The 22,786-nt window shown below is 35.6% G+C and overlaps 3 protein-coding genes across 3 annotated transcripts; 2 read left to right on the top strand and 1 right to left on the bottom strand.

Annotated features, from left to right (window-relative positions):
• Positions 1-7,375: 7,375 nt before the first annotated feature.
• Positions 7,376-11,140, top strand: pbk (PDZ binding kinase). Its single transcript, XM_007255413.4, has 8 exons — positions 7,376-7,529; positions 7,625-7,686; positions 9,023-9,116; positions 9,220-9,359; positions 9,617-9,786; positions 9,956-10,085; positions 10,171-10,350; positions 10,749-11,140. The coding sequence occupies exons 2-8, from the start codon at positions 7,629-7,631 to the stop codon at positions 10,982-10,984; spliced, it is 1,008 nt and encodes a 335-aa protein (XP_007255475.1). The 5' UTR covers positions 7,376-7,529; positions 7,625-7,628; the 3' UTR covers positions 10,985-11,140.
• A 44-nt stretch (positions 11,141-11,184) lies between these two features.
• Positions 11,185-16,821, bottom strand: esco2 (establishment of sister chromatid cohesion N-acetyltransferase 2). The gene is made up of 11 exons (XM_007255412.4): positions 16,678-16,821; positions 14,879-14,942; positions 13,890-14,793; positions 13,717-13,801; positions 13,594-13,630; positions 13,258-13,405; positions 13,042-13,173; positions 12,821-12,910; positions 12,482-12,625; positions 12,190-12,374; positions 11,185-11,820 (listed from the first exon to the last, which is right to left on the bottom strand). Exons 2-11 carry the CDS (start codon positions 14,935-14,937, stop codon positions 11,688-11,690), a joined length of 1,917 nt encoding a protein of 638 aa, XP_007255474.3. The 5' UTR covers positions 14,938-14,942; positions 16,678-16,821; the 3' UTR covers positions 11,185-11,687.
• Positions 16,822-17,685: 864 nt separating this feature from the next.
• On the top strand, positions 17,686-22,424 carry ccdc25 (coiled-coil domain containing 25). The gene is made up of 9 exons (XM_022684858.2): positions 17,686-17,884; positions 19,475-19,522; positions 19,608-19,647; positions 19,810-19,861; positions 19,946-20,021; positions 20,120-20,223; positions 21,087-21,289; positions 21,407-21,452; positions 21,632-22,424. Exons 1-9 carry the CDS (start codon positions 17,860-17,862, stop codon positions 21,659-21,661), a joined length of 624 nt encoding a protein of 207 aa, XP_022540579.1. The 5' UTR covers positions 17,686-17,859; the 3' UTR covers positions 21,662-22,424.
• Positions 22,425-22,786: the final 362 nt, after the last annotated feature.

Consider the following 22,786-nt stretch of genomic DNA (forward strand, 5'->3'; position numbering starts at 1 on the left):
TGTGTAAGCTTTCCAGCTTTTCTTTAAATCCTCCCCTTATCTAAATGCGCACACCCACATACACAAACTCACACACACTCACACATTTGCAGTGGATCTGTAGTGTACCTGCAGGCTATGAGGCACAGGCACAAACTACGGGCAGAGTCAGCACTCTAGCTGAATGAAAATCCATCCCAAAGTACCTTTGAAAGACTTCAGTTTGACTCTGTAAGAAAAAGATGGAACAAGAAATCTTTAAACTGATAACAAGCTAAAAATCCATTTTAGAAGCCAAGAAAGGAAAGAAGTAAAACTGACAGCGTAAATTAACTCCTGCAGAGAGGGAAATGACGTTCCATAGACATAAAAATTAAATATAATAATTTAACTCTGTAGGGGTTGACACAAAAGTGCATTCATCAACACAGCAAACAATCCTCACGGTGCAAGCTTATAACATTAATTCACTGGACTGTATAAGATGCAATTTCTTCGATAAAGTAATCAAAATGTACACACACCTCCCCCTTACCCCAAATTTATTCCTATAGTCAAGCTTACCTTTATAGCTAACAAATGAAATTCAGTAAGCAATGTTCATAAATATTTCCCCACAAATGCCATTGTCTAACATCTAGACTGGCTTGCCTTTATGACTTTATTTATGGAAAAGATTCAAACTTTGTACATTTAATATTTGGCTAATCTACTACTTTAATGATATCCATACTATTCCACATTCCTTCTGGCAGTATCTGTATCAGTAATTAACAAAAAAAATCTATAATAATTTTTATAATTGTCCTTTACATTAGTAACAGCTGAAATGTAATATCTGTCCTTCCAAAGAACAAATCTGGAAAATAATCCTTATCTTTGTAAGAACTAATAACTACATAAAGGGAAAGACGGCTAACATACGTACGCGGTTCTGATTAAGAAAGGTTAAAAAAATATGAAAAACTAAATCTACTGTGTTCACAACCCAAATTGTACTGGACAGCTGTACTACAGGTATCTGTCAAAAATGAAGAATAGCTGTTCAATTATCTAACACAATTTTACACTTTATGCATTTTATGAAGAGAAAACTGTGAAAACACATCTACTACTAATGATATCCATACTATTCCACATGCCTTCTGGCAGTATCTGGAGGAGAAAATGCTGATATAAGCACATCAGCTACTTTACAGCTTCACCCTTATCTGGTAAATTCTCTATAACAGTGGATTTACTTTCACTTTCCTACATGTGATATGGTGTAGTCTAACTGATATACAGATAACTGTCACCATATACAGTATCTTTTATTTTCGGTTCAACCGCTCTGCTGGCTCTGATCCAATACACCAGCAGAGCTTTTGTTATCATCTTCACTATGACCAGGTTAAAAACAGAAAAGCTATTTTTTTTTTTCATTTAAGCTCAGGGCATATTATGAAAGGTTCATTTACCAGACACAATATGGCAAAAGCCCTGGAGGCGTAACACATGAAAAGTTAATGACATGAGAAAATAGCCTCAGAGTCACAAACGGAAGAAAAACAAGACCTAGTGGTTTCTCAGGAGCATCAAATACTACAGAGATCACTTGAATGGTTGTAGAGAGTGTTTAAAATGACACTCTTGTTCTCAGTCATTTAATGATTTTCTTTTTTTTGTTATAAAGATGTTATTTGGAACTTGTTCTGTTCCCTTGTGCCTCACACTGCTAATGACATGTTTGTTTGCCTTAACCAGACCATTTATTATGAGCTGACTGAAATACTCATGGGGACAACTTTCTTTCTGGCTCACAAGTTTGTTTTTGTGTTTGTTCCACCAAGGTGTGCAGGCAGGAGTGTGTAAGATGCAAATATCCCAATTTCATGATATAGGAAATGAATAAGTTCACACACACTACAGGGAAATGTACTGGGAAGATGTCCAGAGGAGCTACAGTGAACTGTACTAAAAAAGATGTACTCAGCTGCTAGACAGCAGTGGGCTGTCTCAGTTCACAGTTAATCTTATAGATTTATCTTAGCTCACCTCATTATTTACCATAAGAATGTTAATTGTTAAATGTTAATTACTTGTTTTTCTCTTTTTTTTTTAGCTAAATCCATATCAGAAAAAAACATGTTGCTTTTGCTTTTTAAATGAAGGAGTTTGATAAGGTACCTAAACATTGGCTGTGTCTAAAACGCAATATATGCTGCCTTGATGCTTTACTGTCCACATTCACTCAGTTATTCACCTCAGTTAGAAGGCAGTGCATAAAAAAGTCATAAATGTCTCTGTATCCCCATTAAAAAAGAACAATATGTTCTGACACAAAAGTATGGATAGCTCTCTGCTAGATATGAGCAACTGACTATATTATTATTAGCTGTTTCCATTTTAGCCCGATTAAACAGAAGTCTAGATTACTAAACTTGGCTGCCTGCCTGTCTAAGAATCCTGTATAAGTAGGCAGCATTTTTCATGTTTCAGACAGTCATTATGTTTATGACCTGGTTCTAGTATTCCACATAGGTAGCCTACTTAAAATTCGATTTTTTTTTTGTGAGACAGGGGGGGTGGGGTGTCTGTGACAGAAGACATGCTGGCTGACATAAATATTCAATTATAATAACAAAAAAAAAAACATTATATCTAGCTTTTAAGCTTCTTTTAGGAAGCATTTCAGACAAACGGAGTAGTTAAAATAAGCATTAATAAAAAAGCTGTTCAAATTTGTGTCAGACAGGCTAAGCTTTGAATTCTGATGTTTTCGTAAGTAGAATAATCTTATGAGGAAACAAAGTTTGTTCATGAATTCACTGTAATGTTATAACCCCATGTTTAGCATAACATGTTATGATGCTGCTATTTCAGCTAAAATGAAAAGGAAATGCATGAGGAAGATAAGAGCTTTAAACTAACAAGTGATTTTATTAAAAGTACACATGTAATAAAACCAGACGGCACCAAAGAACAGATGTACTTAGCTTGAGAAATAAATATAAAAGCTAATTACTCAAACTTCCCTGCCAAGTAATTAGGAATATATACAGTGACACCCACCCTCTTACCTTGAAAACAATGATATTACTTCAGAGAGGATTCTCATTGGTCAGTAGTCCTCATCTGATGATGAGACCTACACCCTACACTTATCAACTGAGTTAGATTTAATAAAGCATATCAGTCAAAGCCAAAATGTTTTTCTCCAAACTTCAAAAAAAGTTATAAATGTTATGTTATTTAAAAATGTAAAAAAAATGTTATTAAAAATCAGTCTAAAATGTATATCAATTGGTGTTTGTGTATCGTCAATGCATTGTTTTAGTGTGTAAATGCAGTAAATATTTTATATCATATAAAGCTTATTTATTTTGTATATCAAATAACCACCAAATAGCTTAAGTGGCAAGTGAAACATAAAGAATGGGATTTTTTAAATCTATTTTCTAATATTGACCTATTCTTAGTTATAAGTTAAAAAATGTTTCATCTATAATACATTTTTGTTTTTTCTAGCATATGTTATGTAAGAAGTTCTGATTTAAAAAAGGTAAAAAAAAAACAAACAATGAAAATGAAAATGAAAAACACAAATTCTACTGTGTTCACAAATGAAATGATACTAGACAGGTACACTACATTATTAACAGATATTAACAGATATATCAAACTGTAAAAACTAAATTAAAAAAAAATATATATATATATAAAGAAGGCGTGGAACAAAAATAGAACGAATGATATTGAGGTCAGCAAAAATGATTTAGGTCATCTCCATATATTGTATGACAAATAAACAACGTAATTAAGGTAACAGGTCTAGTCTTGTGTCTCCTAAAGAAGCAGACAACAAGCACATATTGACTTACTGACTGCAGTTACTGACTTTCAGTTTTTGTAAACTTTTTCAGTCCTCCATCACAGACCTTCAGTAAGTGGTGCAGAACTTCATTTCACGGCTGTAAATAAAACAGTCTTTCAAACAAACAAGGTCAGCGTTTAGAGAAGTGAACAGGTAAACTGATCCAGATCATGAAATACCTGTTCTGGGCTCAGTCTAATACAGAATTAAGGTCAGCGCCCCTCATCCCCTACCTCTCGACTCTGCACGTGTCTCTACTGGCAGACAGTTTTTCTTTCCAACACATTTGCCAGATTTATGACTGTGCTTGGTTTAAGAAGATTTTGAGACAAGTCTTTGTTTTTACACTCCTAAAATTAACAAGACCTCTCAGCAATAAGAAATCAGGCTAGATTTGTGAGTGTGAATGTAAATATGTTTTTTTATGTACAAGAGCTTAGCTTGTACATAATGTAAACGACCCAACAGTCATACCACAATATACAAAAAAAGAGGGAGGATAGATTTCACTTTATTTACAACCCCATATCAGAAAATGCTGGAACAGTATAGAAAATTAAAGCAAATAAGAACATAAGAACTTTAGCATTGAATTTGTTTTTTTTATTCCATTTTAGAAAGAATGAAATAAATCCAAGATATTTAATATTTTATCTGATGGTCGTGTATTGTTATTAAATAAATTAGTGGTTTAGATTTCTTTTAGAAGAAATGGACACTGTGAGCTACAGACCAAAAACAAAAAAGGATCATCCAGACTGTTATCAGCAACATGTTTTAAGTCAGGGTCTATCATGATGTGGGATGGGGTCAGTACACTTCAGGGATGGTAACTTTAATGCAGAATAGTACACTGAGACTTAAAGCAACACATGCTGCTTTGAAGGTGGCATATTTTCCAGGGACGTTCATGCATTTTTCAATAAGACAATGCACAACCACACACTGCACACATTACAAAGGCATGGCAGAGAAAGTATAGGTAATAGCCTGCCTACAATCCTGGCCTTTCCCCAATAGAAATTTACTCTTGTAACACCTTGAACATAGTAACAATTCTAACCTCATTTCCTTCTTTCCTCCTGTATCACACTATTTCCCTTTGGCCTTCTTTAGGCCCTGTCTAAAATGTCCTCTATTTCTAAATTTACATCATTATTTGTAAGTAGATTTGGACAAAAGCGTCTGCCTAATGTAACGTAATGTAATGTGATGTAGAAAATATGCGGTTAGTTTTGAACGGAAAACAGCAACAGCCCTGTCCAGATGTACACTTTAAGTGAATGAGTTAATGAGTGAACCATTGAGAACACAGCTCCACTCAAGATACTGATATCTACGGTTGGTCGTTTTAGTTGTGAAACGTCTCCCCCTAGTGGACACTAGCAGCTCCTGACAGGGGCAGTGTGGTAAATAATGATCTGAATGATTTACCTTCAGAGAGTTTAAAAATCAGCAGATGTCCTGTCTTATGCTTGTAACACTGGTAATACTATATGCTGAAGTTAGCATTTTTATTTTACATTTTTCTTATTTTTGATATTTTTGTTTCGATGCTAATAATTTTTGAACAGTGTATTTTATCCAGCAGATACTTGTATAATCAGGACGGTACGAGCACATAAGAGTGACGCAGACCATTCCTTTTGCTGTCTGGGTGAAATCTGCGAAATGCCCATTTTTTTTTTACATTTATACAGAAAAACTAGAACCATTTTTACTCCACAGTTTTTCATATGTTTTGTGTGGCTATCTTGTCATATGTCTTAAGGTCTTATATCTGTAGTTACTGTTTAACAATATTTGTATGTGTAAGGCTTGGTTTTCCTGGTGCTTGTCTGTATAATTTGACATCACTTCTGCAGCTTACAGGTAACTCCATTAAAACAGTATAGTTTGTGGAGCAGAAAGCTTATTCTGTGAAATCTGTAACTGCTCCTGTCCAACACTTGTCGGCAGTGTCCTACTGAATGCAGGTGAAACCATTCAACTGGTGTAACAAGGTATCCTAACTTGTGGTTTAGGGCAGTAGGCCCACCATATTTTAGTGATTTACTGCTATAACCTACTGAGACTTTTTTATTTGGAGTGCATTTCTCTCCTCCGTCTGTTTGGGATTAGTAGAAGAAGTATGAAAGGTAAACTTTGTCTTTCTACAGGAAGTCATTTTTGGGGGAAAAAAATCCTCATATAGTAACAGTGGTTTATTTTAACATTTAAAAATTATCCTTGCCATTTGAGATCAGAAGGACTAGTAAATAAACTAGTTTCAAACATGAGAGTTGTTACCTGGCCAATGTTTCTGTCTGGACTGGCTGAAGAGACGTTTGACTGTGATTCCCACCATCTCGTTTTCAATCAATTCAAAGAAATGCTGTCAAGTGACCATTAGATAATACAGGCAGTGTCTTTATATGAGGCCAAAGTGTCATGGCCTTCAAGGTCTCATTCCATTTAATGTATGACTAAATGCCCTGTAAGTTCCGGTGCTCCTGTTTCAGGATGTTTTAGTTTGTAGGAGAAGTGGACAGAAAAAATGATTTTGGTTCTTATTATGACATATAAAATGTATTGCCTCTGATTGGCTAACAGCACTGTGACGCTCCCTGCAGTGGGTGGGTGCAAAGTTCTATGGTAAGGCAAAGAAAAACAGTTTTACATGAAGCATAAATATACATCTCGGATTGATCTTTTGTATTTCAAAAAGATCAAGTACTAAACGCTTTCTAGCAAAACTTTTTTTCCATAGACACCTTTAAAACATTAATTATCATGGTACAGACAAACAGAAATGTAAAGTCCCCATATGAGGACATAGGGTCACTGAACACTTGAAACAACATGTTGTACAAAAATGTATCAAATATGATATATATTATCTAAAAAAATCTTTATTTTTCTTTAGCTTGAAATTGACAGTGAAATATTTGTTACACGCAACTACAAAAAGTTACTACTATTACTACTATCTGCAAAACTTCAAGAATTAGAGGTGTGATCTGAAGGGTAAAATACATAAATACAGCTCTGGAAAAAATAAAAGACCATCTAAAAAAAAGTTTCTTTGATTTTTTCCTAATTGAAAACCTCTGCTTTATATTTAAGAGGAAGATGGATGATCACAAGCCATCAAACAAAGCTCACTGCTTGGATTTTTCACCAGGAGTGGCATAAAATTATCCAAAAGCAGTGTGTAAGACTGGTGGAGGAGAACATGCCAAGATGCATGAAAACTGTGATTAAAACCAGGGTTATTCCCCCAAATATTGATTTCTGAACTCTTCAAACTTTTTTTTTAAATTTTATTTGCATTATTTGGGGTCTGAAAGCTCTCTTTTTCTGCAATTAAATAAATAATTTGGGAGAAATGTTGTCCTAGAAATGTTATTCTAGTTTATAGAATAAAACAATAATGCTCATTTTACTCAAACATATACCTATATTAGCAAAATCAGAGAAACTGATTCAGAAACTAAAGTGGTCTTTTAATTTATTTTCCAGAGCAGTATGAGCTTTAAACGCGTTCTCTTTGGTTTGTCCCTCTGTTGACTCCGTACATCGAGCGTCACCTAACCGACCGGCAGGATTTGAACGGCGGGCGCGGTTTTCCACAACAGAGAGAGAAAGAGAGAGCGAGCAGCGGTATACACAGACTTATATCGGTTAATTCTGAGTAAATATTCAGCTCTGAGAGGTGAGTATGTGTGGTGATTGGTGTATAGAGTGAGGCAGTGTTGTGGTAGTGGAGTGTTTTGAGTGATTAATCGTGTATTTCTGTCTGAACTGCAGTGAGATGGAGAGCAGCGCGGATTTCAAAACCCCCCGAAAACCAGCCCGAGTGAAGAGTCCAGGTACAGACCAACACTTTAAACAGCAGTTATTATAACACTTCTAATAAACCAATGAGAGCCCACACACATCTCTAAATAATGATGCGTCCAAAATCTTAAAATTTAAATCACATAAGTTCAGTGAGCCCCTCATTCATATCTGTTTCCTACTGTTGGCACATGATTTAATATTTTGAGGTTTAAATCCTAATATAACATAAATGTCACTTTTTAGCCTATATTTTAACAGTATGTTCTAGAAATCGTATCAGAACTAGTTGAAACGTTTAATTAAAGTGATTTAATTGTGAAACTGGTTGAAACAGACCTGTAGAAGCAAAAAGTGTTCTTTTGCATTCACTCTCTCTACTGTTGTGCTCTCATGATGTTCAGTGTATGCCACTGAGGGACTTCATGAGGTAAAGTAAAAGGACAAAGTGCTATTAGGTGCATTAAACAGCTATTTAATGGCCTGTGACACATACTTTACCATTGTTTTTTCATTCATTTTAAAATGTCTAGTTGTGGCCTCTAGTATGAATAAATGCCTTGTGAGCTGTTTTTTTTTTTTTTTTTGAGAAAAAAGTGCTCAGGTTTTTTGATTTAGCCCTGCTTTATTTCACTGAATCAGTGGTCTCTGAAGAATGACAGGATTTGGCTCTTGTTCATATATATTTATACATAAAAATATTTGACCCCTGATTGGCCAACAGGACTGCAGCAGAGAACGCCCACCTGCCTCTCCTCACAGTCAATTTTACAGCTTAAAATCGCAAAGGACAAAATGTTTTCAAAGATACAGCCTTAGTTGTAAAGATATAGCACTGAGGGCTAGGTAAAGTTAACCCTTAAACTTCACTTAACATCAGACTCTTAGCGTTGCTTGGCACCTGTCTCCCCACGTCCAAACGGCCTTAAACTGACGAATTGACTTAGACATAGTGCTATTCCTGTTTGACTTGTTTTTCTAAACATTTTCTTTTATTAGCTACTGCAGACAATGGAGATTGAGGAACAGTTTCATATGCAGCAACATCTACAACTCAGAGAGACTTATTGTATTTTACAAAGAACAAGAAAAAGTTGCAGTAAATTTTATTATTTGTGAAGGAACACTTCATATCAAGAAATCAGTTTTAATCCATATCACCCAGCCCTAGTCCAAGCTCTTTAGAGATGGTTTTGTAACATTTCTTTAAGACTGATGAGTGTTAAGATTTTTTTAAATATACTCTTCTTGGATTGTACTGTACCACATTCCTGTATAGTGAAGATCAGACTTCACAGCAATCAAATATCTAAAGGGTACAACTAGACATTGTACATTAATTCTGTTTAATTTCTTTTTTCTTAACAGGTAGTGCTTGTAGTACTCCAGTTACTATCCCAGCCTCTCCATTTATGAAGAAGCTTGGATGTGGGACAGGAGTGAATGTGTATCTTATGAACAGGTGTGATAACTGCAAACTTCTACATCTAATCTACAAACTTTTCTATTCAGTAGCTGAATTAACAATATGTATGCATGTATGTTAAACTTTTTTTTTTTTTCAGAAACGGGAAACAAACTCATTCACCTTGGGCTGTAAAGAAGATCAACAGCAAGTGTGCAAAGAAGCAGACGAATATCTATCAAAAACGGCTGTCTGAAGAGGCAAAGATTTTAAAAGATCTGCAGCACCCTAACATTGTTGGTAATTATGACTTTATGGTTGTCAGTGTATTTCTATAATTGTTTATCTTAGGTTTTTCTTTTTCTCCAGTTTATTAACAAATCTGTCCTTGATGCCACCATCATTTAAATCTTATAGTTGACCATATATTTATGGTGAAATAAAAATAAATAGAACGATCAAATAGAAACCCCTCCACCAGATGTTTATGAACATTTATAAGATTGTTTTTGTTTGTATGCAGTTCAAAAAATAATGTTCTGTGTTCTGAATGCCAGGCTTCAGAGCCTTCACCACAGCAAAAGATGGCTCTAAATGCTTGGCTATGGAGTACGGAGGGGAACAGTCTCTCAATGACCTGATTGAAAAGAGAAGAGAGGAGGGATTACCGGCCTTTCCAGTTGCCACCATTGAAAAAGTGGCCCTCCATGTAGCCCGTGGTTTACAGGTGTGGTATTAATAGTTTTAATTTTAATATCAATTTTTTGTTATCTGCTAAGTATTGGTTTAATGTAGTTGTAATATCTATACAATGTAAACATTTTCTGTTTATTTTTAAATAGTTTATTGATACTCAGTCCCACTGGAGTAAGTTAATTTTTTTTGTTTTCTTTCAGTACTTGCACAGTGAAAAGAAGCTACTACATGGAGACATGAAATCTTGCAATGTTGTCATTAAAGGCGACTTTGAAAGTATCAAAATCTGTGATGTGGGCGTATCCCTTCGGTTAGATGAAAATATGCAGGGTAAGTAATGTGTTTTCATGTGTGTACGTATACAGAGAGCATCCTAAAAGCCTAACATAGACTTTTTTAATCGATCACTTTTCAGTGAGCAATCCAGATGCCTACTATATAGGAACGGAGCCATGGAAACCCAAAGAGGCCCTGGAGGAGGGGCTGATTACTGATAAAGCTGATATTTTTGCATATGGCCTCACTCTGTGGGAGATGATGACTTTATCTGTGCCTCATCTGGAGATGCTGGACACTGAGGGTGATGAAGATGATGGTAAACAGATCCTTAATACTTTTTACACTGCACACCATGCCATCTTTCAGCATTCACAAAGATAAATGCTGTGCCTTATTAGTAGTGATGCTTCTATTTGTATCCATTTAACCACTTTTTCGTGCAGTTTTGGGCTTATCTTGCTCTAACTTTTACTAAAATTGAACAGAAAGGAAATGAAATTCTGAATTGAGTCAGAGATATTGAGCAGTTGACAAAATACTAGTTGAATAAGTAGGGACATTTTTATAAAGCTACTTAGCTTGTGCCTTGTTCATAAAGGCACAACAGAAAAAGTGCCATATATATGGGCTCTTGCCTCCTGTCCTTGTGTGACAGGACATCTTTTCCACAATGAGTTTTTAATGGTAATTGTGTTTAACCTTTATTCCCTTCAGATGACTCTTTTGATGAGGATGACTTTGATGAAGATGCATATTACGAGAGACTGGGGACTCGACCTCCGCTTGATGCAGCTACTCTTGGGGGCGCCTATCAGAGGATGGTGGAGCTTTTCTGTCTCTGCACTGAGGAGGACCCCCGCAAAAGACCTTCAGCTGCACACATTGTTCATGTGCTGGAATCTAACAGCCAGCTCGATGACAAAAGTAATGAGGTGATAGTCATAGACTAATGTGGATATTCATGTAAGCTATATCAAAAATGGATTGTCTTTCCCCTTATGTTTTTTCACCCCTGTCTGTTCTGTAAATGTTTGTTTTTAAATGTAATGTAATCAAATTTACAGTTTGTTTGGACCTAATTTGTAAATAAATTCAATTCTCAATGACTTTTTGATATCTTCATTGTAAATGAGCAGAGGGACCACAGGAGTAACATGCTTAGCAGCAACTTTTATTTAAAATATTTACAAGGGAAAAGCTTTCATCGTTCAGGCTGACAGTTACTTCTGAAACAGGTGCTTTCATTTTTTATCTTTACCATTAACATCAAACTACATGAACATGTCAGAATTAGAAAATTGTGTAATTAACATTAGCTTATAAATCACTCACTTCAGCAATGTTATTTGAATAATTACAACACATTTAGGTATAAATCATTTTGGAACCATAAAACCTATTCTGTACGCAATTAAAATTTAGCAACTTCACTGTCAAAAAAACTGACATAACACAGACTATGTTTTGCAAACAAAACCACAGTAATTTGTTGCAAGCATGAACATAGTTAATGGATAAGGGGAAAACAGCTTGTATGAATTTAATAGTTTAAAAAAGCAGTAAAGGAAAAATGGACCAGCAGCAAAACACTTAAGTCAAATATATATAGAACATGCTGATAGAATACATCAGTTGTAAAACAGACTATGCCAGTCAGCCTAAGAAGTTGTACACCAAGAAAGTTGGTGTGCCACAATACTTTGTTGCAAAGAGCTTGCCATCCGGGGTGGGATCAGAGAAAGCAATTTCATCCTTGGTCAGGTGACTTCCATACATGAACGAATTCCTGTAAACACACACACAAAAATAAAGCATTAAAAGGACACAAATAAATCTCAGTCCTTAAGAGCTGTAGCACCCTGGACACCTTACATACAACGCTTCACAAATATTCAAATTACTCCTCATAATTAGCTTGATCAGGAGTGGCAGAGGTTGGAGTATCCACAATGCTTGATTCATTTAATAAATTAGGTCAAGAATTAATTGTTTTGTGACCTACTCGTTATAAAATGGTCTGGGGGACCATTTATTTACACACATGCCTTTGCACCTATTTGTTTGAAAGGAATGCCCATTTCCCTCAAAGCAAGGTGACTTGAAATAGTTATATCCCTAATTGCAAAGTGTAATAAACAAGAAATTGTTTTTTTACCTGACTGTGTCTAACATGCGTGTTGCAATGCCCTTTCTCCTCATCATGCTGAAGACCCAGATACGGCTAATTCCACAAATAGCTTTCTCTGGGACAGTGGAGCAGCACCAGGCTCTGTGTCGCTCCATGAAGTCTTCTTTGGTCATATCTTTTGGCTTCTCTGGTTGCTCTAGGACCCTGAAGGCCTGGAAAATTAAAAAAAAAAAAATCCAAATGTCAAGTGATTTTGCAACCAACACAAGCACTTATGTTGAAATCCAACAAAGCCTGATAGAAGATAAACAACCCTCACCTGTCTCACAGGCTCAGCAACCACACAGCCAACCACCATTCTGTCACTGTTGATGAATAAATAGGTTTTGGCAGCCTTTGGACTGCTAAGGCTAACCTGCTGAAAGCCCAGCTCTGTATCAGCAATGCGCCTCACATCCTCTGCCTGAAAACAAGCCAAAAAAATGAATAAGCAACAAAATAAACATATTCTGGCTCAATGACATCAGATGTATAGAGCACACAAACAATATTTAGAAAGTCTTGATTTGTGTTCACTTTATTTCTGATTCCCTTTACAAATTCTCCTGTTTTTATTTGTCTATGTAGTGTAATTGTGTCCACACACAGACAAACATACCTTCTTAGTTGCATATTTAGGATCATCAGGAAGGACCAAAATGATTTTTCCATCCCAGAATTCTGCCATACCTCTCTCCTTCTTCCAGCCCTTTATGGACAACAGTGTAAAATGAATACAGAGCATAACAAATAAAAGGGTCATAAGGGGGAAAACTTAAAACTGTCAAACAAAAATTTTAAAACCTATAAAAAGCAAGTGACATGACTTTAGTTCCTCACCACAAACTTGATGGTGTCCAAAAAGCGCTGGTGGAACTGTGTGTGCTGGAAATTGTCCTCTGGACTGTCCACACTGTACAGCATTCCACAGGCTTCGCATGTGGTGGCCCCAAACTGCTTCTGGCCAGCATCCTGCACACAAATACCCAATCGGCATAAAAAGCGAGTTTAAAAGTCTTAATTTTAAGTGATTAATTTAGCATCACTTCTACTTACAATGATCAACTGATCATCATCATTTTGTTTTTTCAAGTCCTTCTTTCGCCTGGCACTCCTCTCTTTGGCCACAAGAGATGATGTGCCATTGAGGGCAGACGGAGTGCTGCAGTTCAGGGGGTTAGACTGAAAACCTTTCTTCTGAGACCTAAAACAATTAATAGCATTAATAGTCATTTCACTTTCTGAATGCCACAACCTTCTGGAATTAAAACAGATTTTTTCAAATTGAAAAATTATTTTAAACCTTTGAACTACAAAACAAATCTATTAAATGTTAAACAATAACTTTTTTTTATATTTAAATACACTTTAAATATATAAAGATTTCTTTACCTTCTGGAACCAAAAATTGGGTATACAGCTGAAGATTCTAAAAAGACAGGACAGAAACATTTGCATTATTTGTGGAAACACTATTACAGTTTAAAACAGAACACTTGACGGTTACATATTTACCATTATCTGAACAGCTGTCATGGCTTGAAGGGGTAATTTCACTGAGGTCTAACAAACTGTCAGAACCAGACTTTGTGGGTGAATTCTGAAAAATATAATTTAAATATTAAACAAGAAGACAGGACATGCACATAACTGAAGTAACAACTGAGAGCAAAATACTTTGTGCATACCTGTATGTTTTCATTCGAAGTGCTGGATTTAATAGGAGACACAGATTTCCTCAGAACGACTCTTAATTCCTTGGTAATGCCTGAAGGGCTCTGTGGCTGAGGACTCAATTTTGCAGGTTCGGTACACTTGGCAGCAACATGAGCAGCACTGTTTGATGACACCTGGCTATTTGGCTTTGGCTTACTGATGAAAACAGCCTTGCGCACTGGAGATCGGTCCTGTGGTGCTGCAGGCACTTCTTTCTCCATCGTAGGTTTCTCCGAGGTAGGTTTCTGTAAGCTTGCAGGCTGTTTGGGCCTTGGCTTCTGTACATGTGCCTTATACATAGAAGTGGGCTTTTTACCAGTACCAAAGAAAGCAGCACCCACAACAATCCTGGGCTTGTTTTTGGATTTTAAACTGCTGAACGAAAGGGAGGCTGGTTTCTTCATCTCCACCACCTTCAAGGCTGAATCTGGGTTGGAGGAAGCGCTGCAGTTCAGCTTGGTTGGAAAATAGCCTTTCAAATTTGACTTCTGAACATTTACAGTAGCCTTCTTTCCACGCTTGTTAGTCTTGATTGGCTTTGCTTCAGGAACAGAAAGATTGGACAGATCTTTGTTGGTTTTCAGTGGAGGCGATTTTGCCTCATTCAATTGCTTTCTTTCAAGAGGCGTCAGATACAGTGGCTTCTGTTTGCTGTAAAAGGTTCCTGCTACCACTGTTGCTTTCAGTGGTGAGGCTTTTTTAGGTGGGGATTCCAATGCATAAGCCCTCTGCATCTTTTTAGGTGTGCGTGGGGATTGTGAGAGAGCACCCCTCCTTTTTGGAGATTTTAGTGGAGACGGGCAATTCTCCTTATGCCGTTGGGACATTCTCCTTGGGTAATCGTCCTGTCTCAAGATTTTCTTCTTTGCTGGGTTACTGTGAATGAGTTTTTATAGTTTAGAAGTTAAATACAGAGCAAATAAGTATGTATACAAAGAAGTGTTACATCACAGAAACTTACCTTCCAGAATCTGGAGAAGGGTGTTTTCTTTTCCTTGTTGTGCAGTTTGACATTTTCATGTCACCTATAGTGAGAAAAGAAAGATATGAGTTTCTATTCCACAGGTGAACAGATGACACTCCAAACTTCCCTTTACAACTCTGTTAGAAAGCGATATGACTCCTATATAGAAGATACCTACACATCAACAGACAATGAGATGTGAGAGACAGCCACAGAGAGATTTACCCCTATGTGCAATCTTTCAAATATACAATATACACAAGCACAAGCTTTAGTTAAACAATAACTCCAGTAAAGGTAAAATATTTCAAAAAGCAAAAAAAAAAAGGTTAGAATAATTGTATACAACAACAGGACTTCCAGAATCCAACAGCACCGGAACTGATGCTTGTGCCTATTCCAAACCATTTTATTCAAAAGTTACACAAGTGATATTACAATTCCACTGGACAAAAAAAAAAAAAAAAAAGATTTGTAATTTTTTCAGTTTTTACCAATAAAACTTAAGGACTAGTATTGTTTTAGGCTTAAACAGTTTGCCAGATAATATACTGTATTATAAGTATAGGCCACAATAAAATGCTAAAGCTACAATATGGCAGGTGTGACTTGCAATGCAGTTCAGATGCTGTCCCGAACAAAACACAGACAATTAAACACAAAAAAGAATTATGTTTTATATTACTAAATATATATCATTATTGTAAGGCACTTTGGAAAAAGCCTCTGCCAAATGTATTGTAATATAACTAAAAACTTGCATACGAAAGACAACACGTAAAAACATAAGTAGCTTGTCTCGCACATATTATAAAAGTATTAACACCAAGTGATAAAACTGGGTGAATGTTACTAGTTAGTTACTCTGTTTAAGACACCTCACAGTATTTTAATTGACTTAGGGCTGGGTGATATTGTAAATCTCAATATTTTTCAAATACATGAGCGATTGTAGATTAGAATTTAGATTATTGTTTTTATTTGTAAACAAATACAAATCGTAAAGTGACATGAGCTATTGTTTCCTTAACATTTATATATATATATATATATAGTAAGCAGAACCTTACAGCAGGTTTTATATTAAACATGGTGCAAACATAACCTCCTTGTCATTTAAGGAAAAACAGTTATTTACAGGTTTCTGACAGAATCTATAAGTTCTATAAGTGAAGAGGTACAATCTTGATTATCCCATTTTTAAAATCAAACAAACAATAATTTGATTAATCAAATGAATAGCTTGATCTAGAAAACTTGGTTACAGCATAAACCTACATTCAGTCACTTAACAGGTTAAGTTACAGCTTTAGCTGGTGAACTGAGCTGCTACATAAATATGGGCTAGCTGTTGAAAATGTCAGGTAAATTAAAGTGTTGCACATGGTGCTGATTTCTCACACAGTAAGCAGAAAGAGTATCTGAAACGTTCCTGTAACTAACTCTGTGTGTTTCTTCCTCTGAGAGCTGGGTCTGTTTTGGCGGCCTCAGACTCTCCAGGCGAGCTGAACAGAATCGAAAACACCCAGAACTGAAACAATGCCATCTAGCCTTTAATAAAACTACACTAAACAGTCTAAAGACACAAACAGAGCTGTAAATCCACACTGTTACTAAATTAAAAACTGTATCCCGCCACAATGGGAGATTTTTAGCTAGCTAAGGTTAGCCTTTAGCTCCGAGACTCTTGGCGCGAATGAAGATAAACAACAAACTCCAGTCAGACAGCTCGCTGTAAACTCAGTAACACACAGAATATTAATAATAACCACCTGAATACACAGTAAAACCCTCACCTGTGTTCTCCTCAGGGCTGATATCACACTGTTCCTCTCAGAGCTGAGAGCTGAGCTGCGCGCTGTGTCCTCTCTCTGTGTCTCTGTGTCTCTGTGCGGCGGCGGCGGGTGTGTGAGTGAGTGTCGGCGGGGTCGGGTTTTGAACAGCGCGCCAAAGGCGAGGAGTCCGCGCGGAAAAGAGCCGCACTCAGAGCGGAAGAGACTTTTAACACAGAACACAGCACACACACCATACCTTAGACTTTATAAAATAGAGAGATACAAAATTATTAACATACAAAATACCCTGCTAATTTATTTATTTATAATTAACACGTTCATTATTTGGATTTTATGCATTCAATTAACATGTATAAAACATGTTTTACGTTTTGTATTAATTAATTTTTTAATATATATTTTTTAGAAAGGGTTATGAAACTGATCACCTTACTGGAAAAAAAACTGCATATAGACAAATCCCAAGCTATATAATGCATTCCGAACTTTAGGATAACCTGAGATTTTTTTTTTATGACTCTTTTTGTTGCATAGAACTAACTGGTTTAAATTATATAGGTCGTATCAGTCTGAGCCTATATTTATATGTTTTTTTAAACTCTGTTTTAAGTTATTAACACTTAATGTTTACGTACTTATTTATATTTAGTTTAATTCATTTTTTGATCATTTATTTTTTTTTAAATATGTATATGTATATGTACTAAATAAATAAACAAAAATACAGAAAAAAATTAAGTAAGGTTAAATAAAAAAACAAGATTTTCTGTAATGTTATAGAGAACATGTACTTAATTAAACTCTGAATCTATTGATTTTGAATCTATTAATCATTTATTTTATTAAATATAATTAAAGTTAAATCTATAGCGTTACAGCCTAAGAGCACTTGTAAATTTACCAAAAAAATATCTGAAGTAAGGATTGCTCTCAATAGTAACTTTAGTAATGTTTAATAAATTAAATGTTTTAGTTCATATTTTTTATATAAAATAAAGGTCTGGTTACTTCCTGCAAACCCATAATCTCTTCCTGTGTGGTTATGAGCTCGTAGCAGTGGCTTTGGGATAGTCGCACGATGTTAAAAGCGCTTCTTTAGTCTTTATTTTGAATTTAAAAACATCTATTTTTTTATTGCTAGCTGATCTGTATTTCTCTCTGAATCTTCCAGACCGAGTCAGCATGGTGTTCTACTTCACCAGCGCCGGTGAGTGAAGCGCACTGCAGCACTGAGCCTGATTAAAGAGAAGAAACGACACATTAAACACACTAAAGAGTTCAGAGTTTCAGATCAGTGAGCAGTTTTTAATAAAGTAAAAAGAGTTCTGTTTTTTCAGCTTTATTGATCTCTGAATACCTGGATCTTTACTCAGTGTTTTAAAAGACAGCTACTGCTATCAGTTTTACTCACTTCACTCCTTCCTTCACATGTGGTTAGTCTCTCGTGTTCTCTTGTGTTTATTTACATACATTTATTTAAACACAGGTACTATTATCTCTAATCAAGCCATGTCATGGGCTTTTACCGTCAGGCATTAAAACTACTGGAAAATTACTTTAAACTACTTTAAAAAAGTAGAATTTCCAGTAGAGATGGGGTGGAAATTACACAGGTGGAAACTAATAACAGCCTGTTTTAGAGCTGAATTTATACTGAGTATTTTAGCCCAGACTTCTGAATGTGGTACATTCAATGTCTGTTCTACTCTCAGACATAAAGAGGGGTTACATAAAAACAACCTGAATAAAATATAAATTATGTAAGCCAGGGGTTCTCAACTTGGTCATTAAATTGCAACCCACTTTTTTAGAATAAAAACCAAAATCAAATTTATTTTTGAAAAATAGCCTTCAAAACATACATATGCATGCAAAGTAAATTTAAGAGCATTTATTAAGAAACTGAGGAGGAACAGGACAACTACATGATTGCTACTACAATAAAATTAAATATAAAAACTGCACAAAATAAATAAGGCCACAAAATTAGATATTGCACTTCTCTGCCTGTCTCTGCCTTCAGAGTACATAATAAACAAAACTCCCTAAGTCTCTCTTCCCCACCCAATATAAAAGATGAGCATTATTTGTTTATGTATTTATTTTTGTTTTACAGGCTGTCAGTGACCCAATTTTGGGTCCCAACCGGCCAGTTAAGAACCGCTGGTTAAGAAAAACTTTTTCATCAAATTTTATATTGGCTGTACCTGATGTTTAGAACATGTATCAGTAAAGTTTGGCATATGTTATACAATACATGTTATTATACATTCACACCTGAGACCTTGTAACACTAACAAGTTAATTTCTCCTATGGAGGGAAACTGGCTAATTCTACTCACTTTGGTTGCCAGTGGTTTAGACAATAATTGTATTTTCTGTTCAGTCCAGTATTGCCCATCCCGACAACTGCTTTACATTGTGCATAGCTTGAAAATAGTCATAGTTTATTATTTATCTGCTATTTTGTTTTTACTCTGGCACTGTGAACGTTGGGAAGAATAATTCACAGATATGTCTGGAAGAACTTTGGAACCAAACTCCCTTTCTCCAGTCAGAGAACCTCCTCACAGACATAATGGCAAAAAAGACTATAGAGGGAAGCACTAGCTTGGCTTTTATCATTGACCTATACTTGACAATAGTTATTTTTTTTTCTTATGTATTAAAGTTTTTTGTGCAGTAGTTGCACAGTAAAGAGTGCAGTCTGGTTGCAATATTCTGAAGAAGTATAAATATAGAATATTAAAGCAGCTTCCAGTGTTTATGAAGTTGTAAAGTTTTTTTGTTTCCACAGTTGTCTCGCCACCCTATATCATCTACATGGGTAAAGACAAATATGAAAGTAAGTGCACATTTACTCACATAAACTTTACTGTTATTTTCTACAGCTGTCATAATTAATACTATTCCCTAATGTTTCCTGATAGATGAGGATCTCATAAAATATGGGTGGCCTGAAGACATTTGGTAAGGGCAACACAATCTTAAAGACTCCTGCTGAATCATAAAAAGTACATATGCTATTAAATTAAAGCACAAAATATATAATAAAATATATATAAATACCTAGGCTTACATTGGAATGTATAGAAAACACAGTTCTTAAATTAATCTCTTTTTTATTTTTAGGTTTCATGTGGATAAACTGTCTTCAGCCCATGTATATCTTAGAATGCCCAAGGTAGATATTGTTTTCAGCAGCTATTCTTCACTAGATTGATGATTTTGTTTCAATGCATTTTATATAGATTTGTTCTTTTTAAAGGGGAGTACGATAGAAGACATACCTAAAGAAGTTTTGATCGACTGTGCCCAACTAGTCAAGAACAACAGCATTCAAGGTAATACTTGTAAAACTTGTCAAATGTTTGAAAACTGAGCTAAACTTAAATATTTTATAGTAGTTTGATTTAATAACTTATTGTGTCATCAATGACAGGATGCAAAATGAACAACATTAATGTTGTTTACACTCCATGGAGCAATCTGAAGAAAACTGGGGACATGGATGTTGGCCAGATAGGCTTTTACCGTCAGAAAGAGGTGACTTCATAACAACTGGAGAATGGAAAACTTGGTGGAAGTAGCATTTCCAGTAGAGATGGTGTGGAAATTAATATTTGGAAACCAATCTGCAAGAACAGCCTTTTTTAATGTTTTTTTTTTTTTTTTAATTAGGCTAGTTTTAGCCCAGGCTGATTTAGAAATTTGAAGCTGATTTTATATTTTTTTGAAAATGGCAAAATTGTGCTCAGTGTCAATATTTTGTGTGACTGATTATTTTCTAACACTGCCTTAACTATCTTGGGCATGGAGTTCACTAGAGCGTCACAGGTTGCCACTGGAATCCTCTTCCACCCTCCAAGACAAAATCACAGAGCTGGTGGATGTTTCAGACCTTGTGCATCTACACCTTCCATGTGAGGATGCCTCAGGTTCTCCATTTGGTTTAGGTATAGCCCAGCCCATTGCGTTTATCTTCAGCTTCCTCATCAATGCAGTTGTCATGGAGGTTGTTGGAGGTCTGTTTGTGTTTTTTATCGTGTTGGAAAACTGGCCCAGGTTCCACATGTACCCAAAACACCTAATCTAACAGGCCTGCTCCCCATTCACACCTGAGACATTGTAACACAAATGAGTCACATGACACTAAAGAGGGAAAATAGCTAATTGAGCACATTTGTCCATTTTCAATACTCTTGCCAGCGGTTTAAACATTAATGGCTGTGTATTGAGTTATTTTGAGGACACAGCACATTTACACTGTTATTTAACCTGTACACTGACTACTTTACATTATATCAAAATGTCATATGTTCAGTGTTGACCCATGAAAAGATATAGTACAATATTTACAAAAATGTAATTTTATGAGATACTGTAACGTCAATGTTTATTATTTACAGGTGAAAACAGTAGCAGTAGAAAAGAAAATCAATGAAATCGTCAATCGGTTGGAAAAAACAAAAGAAGAGCGATACCCAGATCTTGCGGCTGAGAAAGAGTCACGAGACAGAGAAGAGAGAAACGAGAAAAAAGCGCAAGTACAAGAAACTAAAAAGAAGGAAAAAGAAGAAATGAAGAGGAAAAAGGAGCAAGAGGATTTAAGGTATTTGAAAGACCTGTAACCAGTCGTTGTACTGATTACAGGTGTTCAGCTGTGTGTGTCATTTCATTTGCACGCTTCCCAAGTTAAGTGTGGCTAAAAGGACTATCTCTATTGTAGGAGTTACTCATCCCTCATGAAGAGTGACAACATGACCACAAACGAGGTACTTTCTTTGCCTACTTACATTTGCCCTGCTGAGCTACAACTATCTGTTCAATGTAAAACTGAGAAGAAAAACATGTATGTAATTAATCTGTGTTTAGTGAACCATTGTCCTTAATAAACCTCCGGTAAACATCTCACTTAAAGTTGTTTTTGTTTGTTTCCGATTATCTTTCACAGGATGGCAACGACTCTGACGACTTTATGTAACTGGACAAAAAAGGGACCTGCCAATGAGAACTGACTCATTTCCTACAGTTATCCAACCCTACAACTGTGTACACACTCAGAAAAATGCCATAGTGTGCACTTCTGTTGGCTGGTGATGGAGGAACTTGCTTTAATGTACATTTGAAATGGTGAACATGTGCCAATACAGCACTATGCCAGGACCATCTTGAAGCAAATTTACCAATGCCTTCTTAAACATGCAAAACAACAAGAACTAACATAATCTGAATCGCATATTAAGGCTCATTTGCCAGAGGATATTTGTGCTGGGGCTGTCCATAAAGCAAGTTTTTTTTTTTTTTTTTTTCCTCTGTCAGCTTGTTGCTTTTTTTTGGACCCTGCAGTCAGTCATTTTCAATGTGGGCCTCAACTTTTCTGCAAAGGTTTTAGCATTGGATGAATTAAATAGAATCTGTACTGGTTTTATGTTTTTGAACAATTTAGCAATGACACAATTTCAAGATTAAGATATTATGCAAGGGCTTGTATGTTTAGCCCGTTGATCAAGTGCTGCTGATTTTTGTTCAGCTTTCTGGTTTGCCCATATAACTGCAATTGCTTCAAGCAACGGATCCCATCTGTTCTCCTGCAGAGTGAAGCAGTTTTAGTGGAAATGTGGAACCAGATGGTGATTTAAGCAACACTTCTGAGATGTGGTGCTGTACATCCTAACCTAAGTTGATTTGTTAATGATTCCTTTTTGTTTTAAAGATGAATGCAAAACAATAAATCTTGAACCTTGTTCATCTGGATTTTAGCAATTTTTCAGTAAAAATTATTTGTTGGTAGAAAATCCCAGAAAAAGCCCAGCACTTAAATATGTAATTAGTGTACAGCAGAAGTCAGTTTAACTTTGAAGTTTTACTTTAAAAGCAGATCAGTTTGCTTTAAAATATTTGCAAATATAATTTGTAATCCAGACAAATTTGAATATTCCTTGAAAGCTCTGATGGGACATTTCAACTGTTGAATGAGACAGACAAATGAGACAGATGCCCCAGAATAAAGCTTCTCTGTAGCTCAGAAAAAAAATGCAAAATAAATACAGAAGACGTTCGTAGATAGGTTAAAGTATCTGGATGATAGAGCTGAGCAGTTGCATGG

Source organism: Astyanax mexicanus, chromosome 1 (genome assembly GCF_023375975.1).
Source record: "Astyanax mexicanus isolate ESR-SI-001 chromosome 1, AstMex3_surface, whole genome shotgun sequence".
Classification (NCBI taxonomy): domain Eukaryota; kingdom Metazoa; phylum Chordata; class Actinopteri; order Characiformes; family Acestrorhamphidae; genus Astyanax; species Astyanax mexicanus.

What these genes read in the sequence shown, in the direction of transcription:
- esco2 (XM_007255412.4), bottom strand. Translation starts at nt 14,937, where the DNA reads ATGAAAATGTCAAACTGCACAACAAGGAAAAGAAAACACCCTTCTCCA. An exon ending in CCAATTTTTGGTTCCAGAAG is followed by an intron (nt 13,406 to 13,593) that starts GTAAAGAAATCT and finishes TAATTGTTTTAG; the next exon opens with GTCTCAGAAGAAAGGTTTTC. An exon ending in CGCATGTTAGACACAGTCAG is followed by an intron (nt 11,821 to 12,189) that starts GTAAAAAAACAA and finishes GTGTGTTTACAG; the next exon opens with GAATTCGTTCATGTATGGAA.
- pbk (XM_007255413.4), top strand. Translation starts at nt 7,629, where the DNA reads ATGGAGAGCAGCGCGGATTTCAAAACCCCCCGAAAACCAGCCCGAGTG. An exon ending in AGCCCGAGTGAAGAGTCCAG is followed by an intron (nt 7,687 to 9,022) that starts GTACAGACCAAC and finishes TTTTCTTAACAG; the next exon opens with GTAGTGCTTGTAGTACTCCA. An exon ending in GCAGCACCCTAACATTGTTG is followed by an intron (nt 9,360 to 9,616) that starts GTAATTATGACT and finishes TCTGAATGCCAG; the next exon opens with GCTTCAGAGCCTTCACCACA.
- ccdc25 (XM_022684858.2), top strand. Translation starts at nt 17,860, where the DNA reads ATGGTGTTCTACTTCACCAGCGCCG. An exon ending in GGGTAAAGACAAATATGAAA is followed by an intron (nt 19,523 to 19,607) that starts GTAAGTGCACAT and finishes GTTTCCTGATAG; the next exon opens with ATGAGGATCTCATAAAATAT. An exon ending in TATATCTTAGAATGCCCAAG is followed by an intron (nt 19,862 to 19,945) that starts GTAGATATTGTT and finishes TTCTTTTTAAAG; the next exon opens with GGGAGTACGATAGAAGACAT.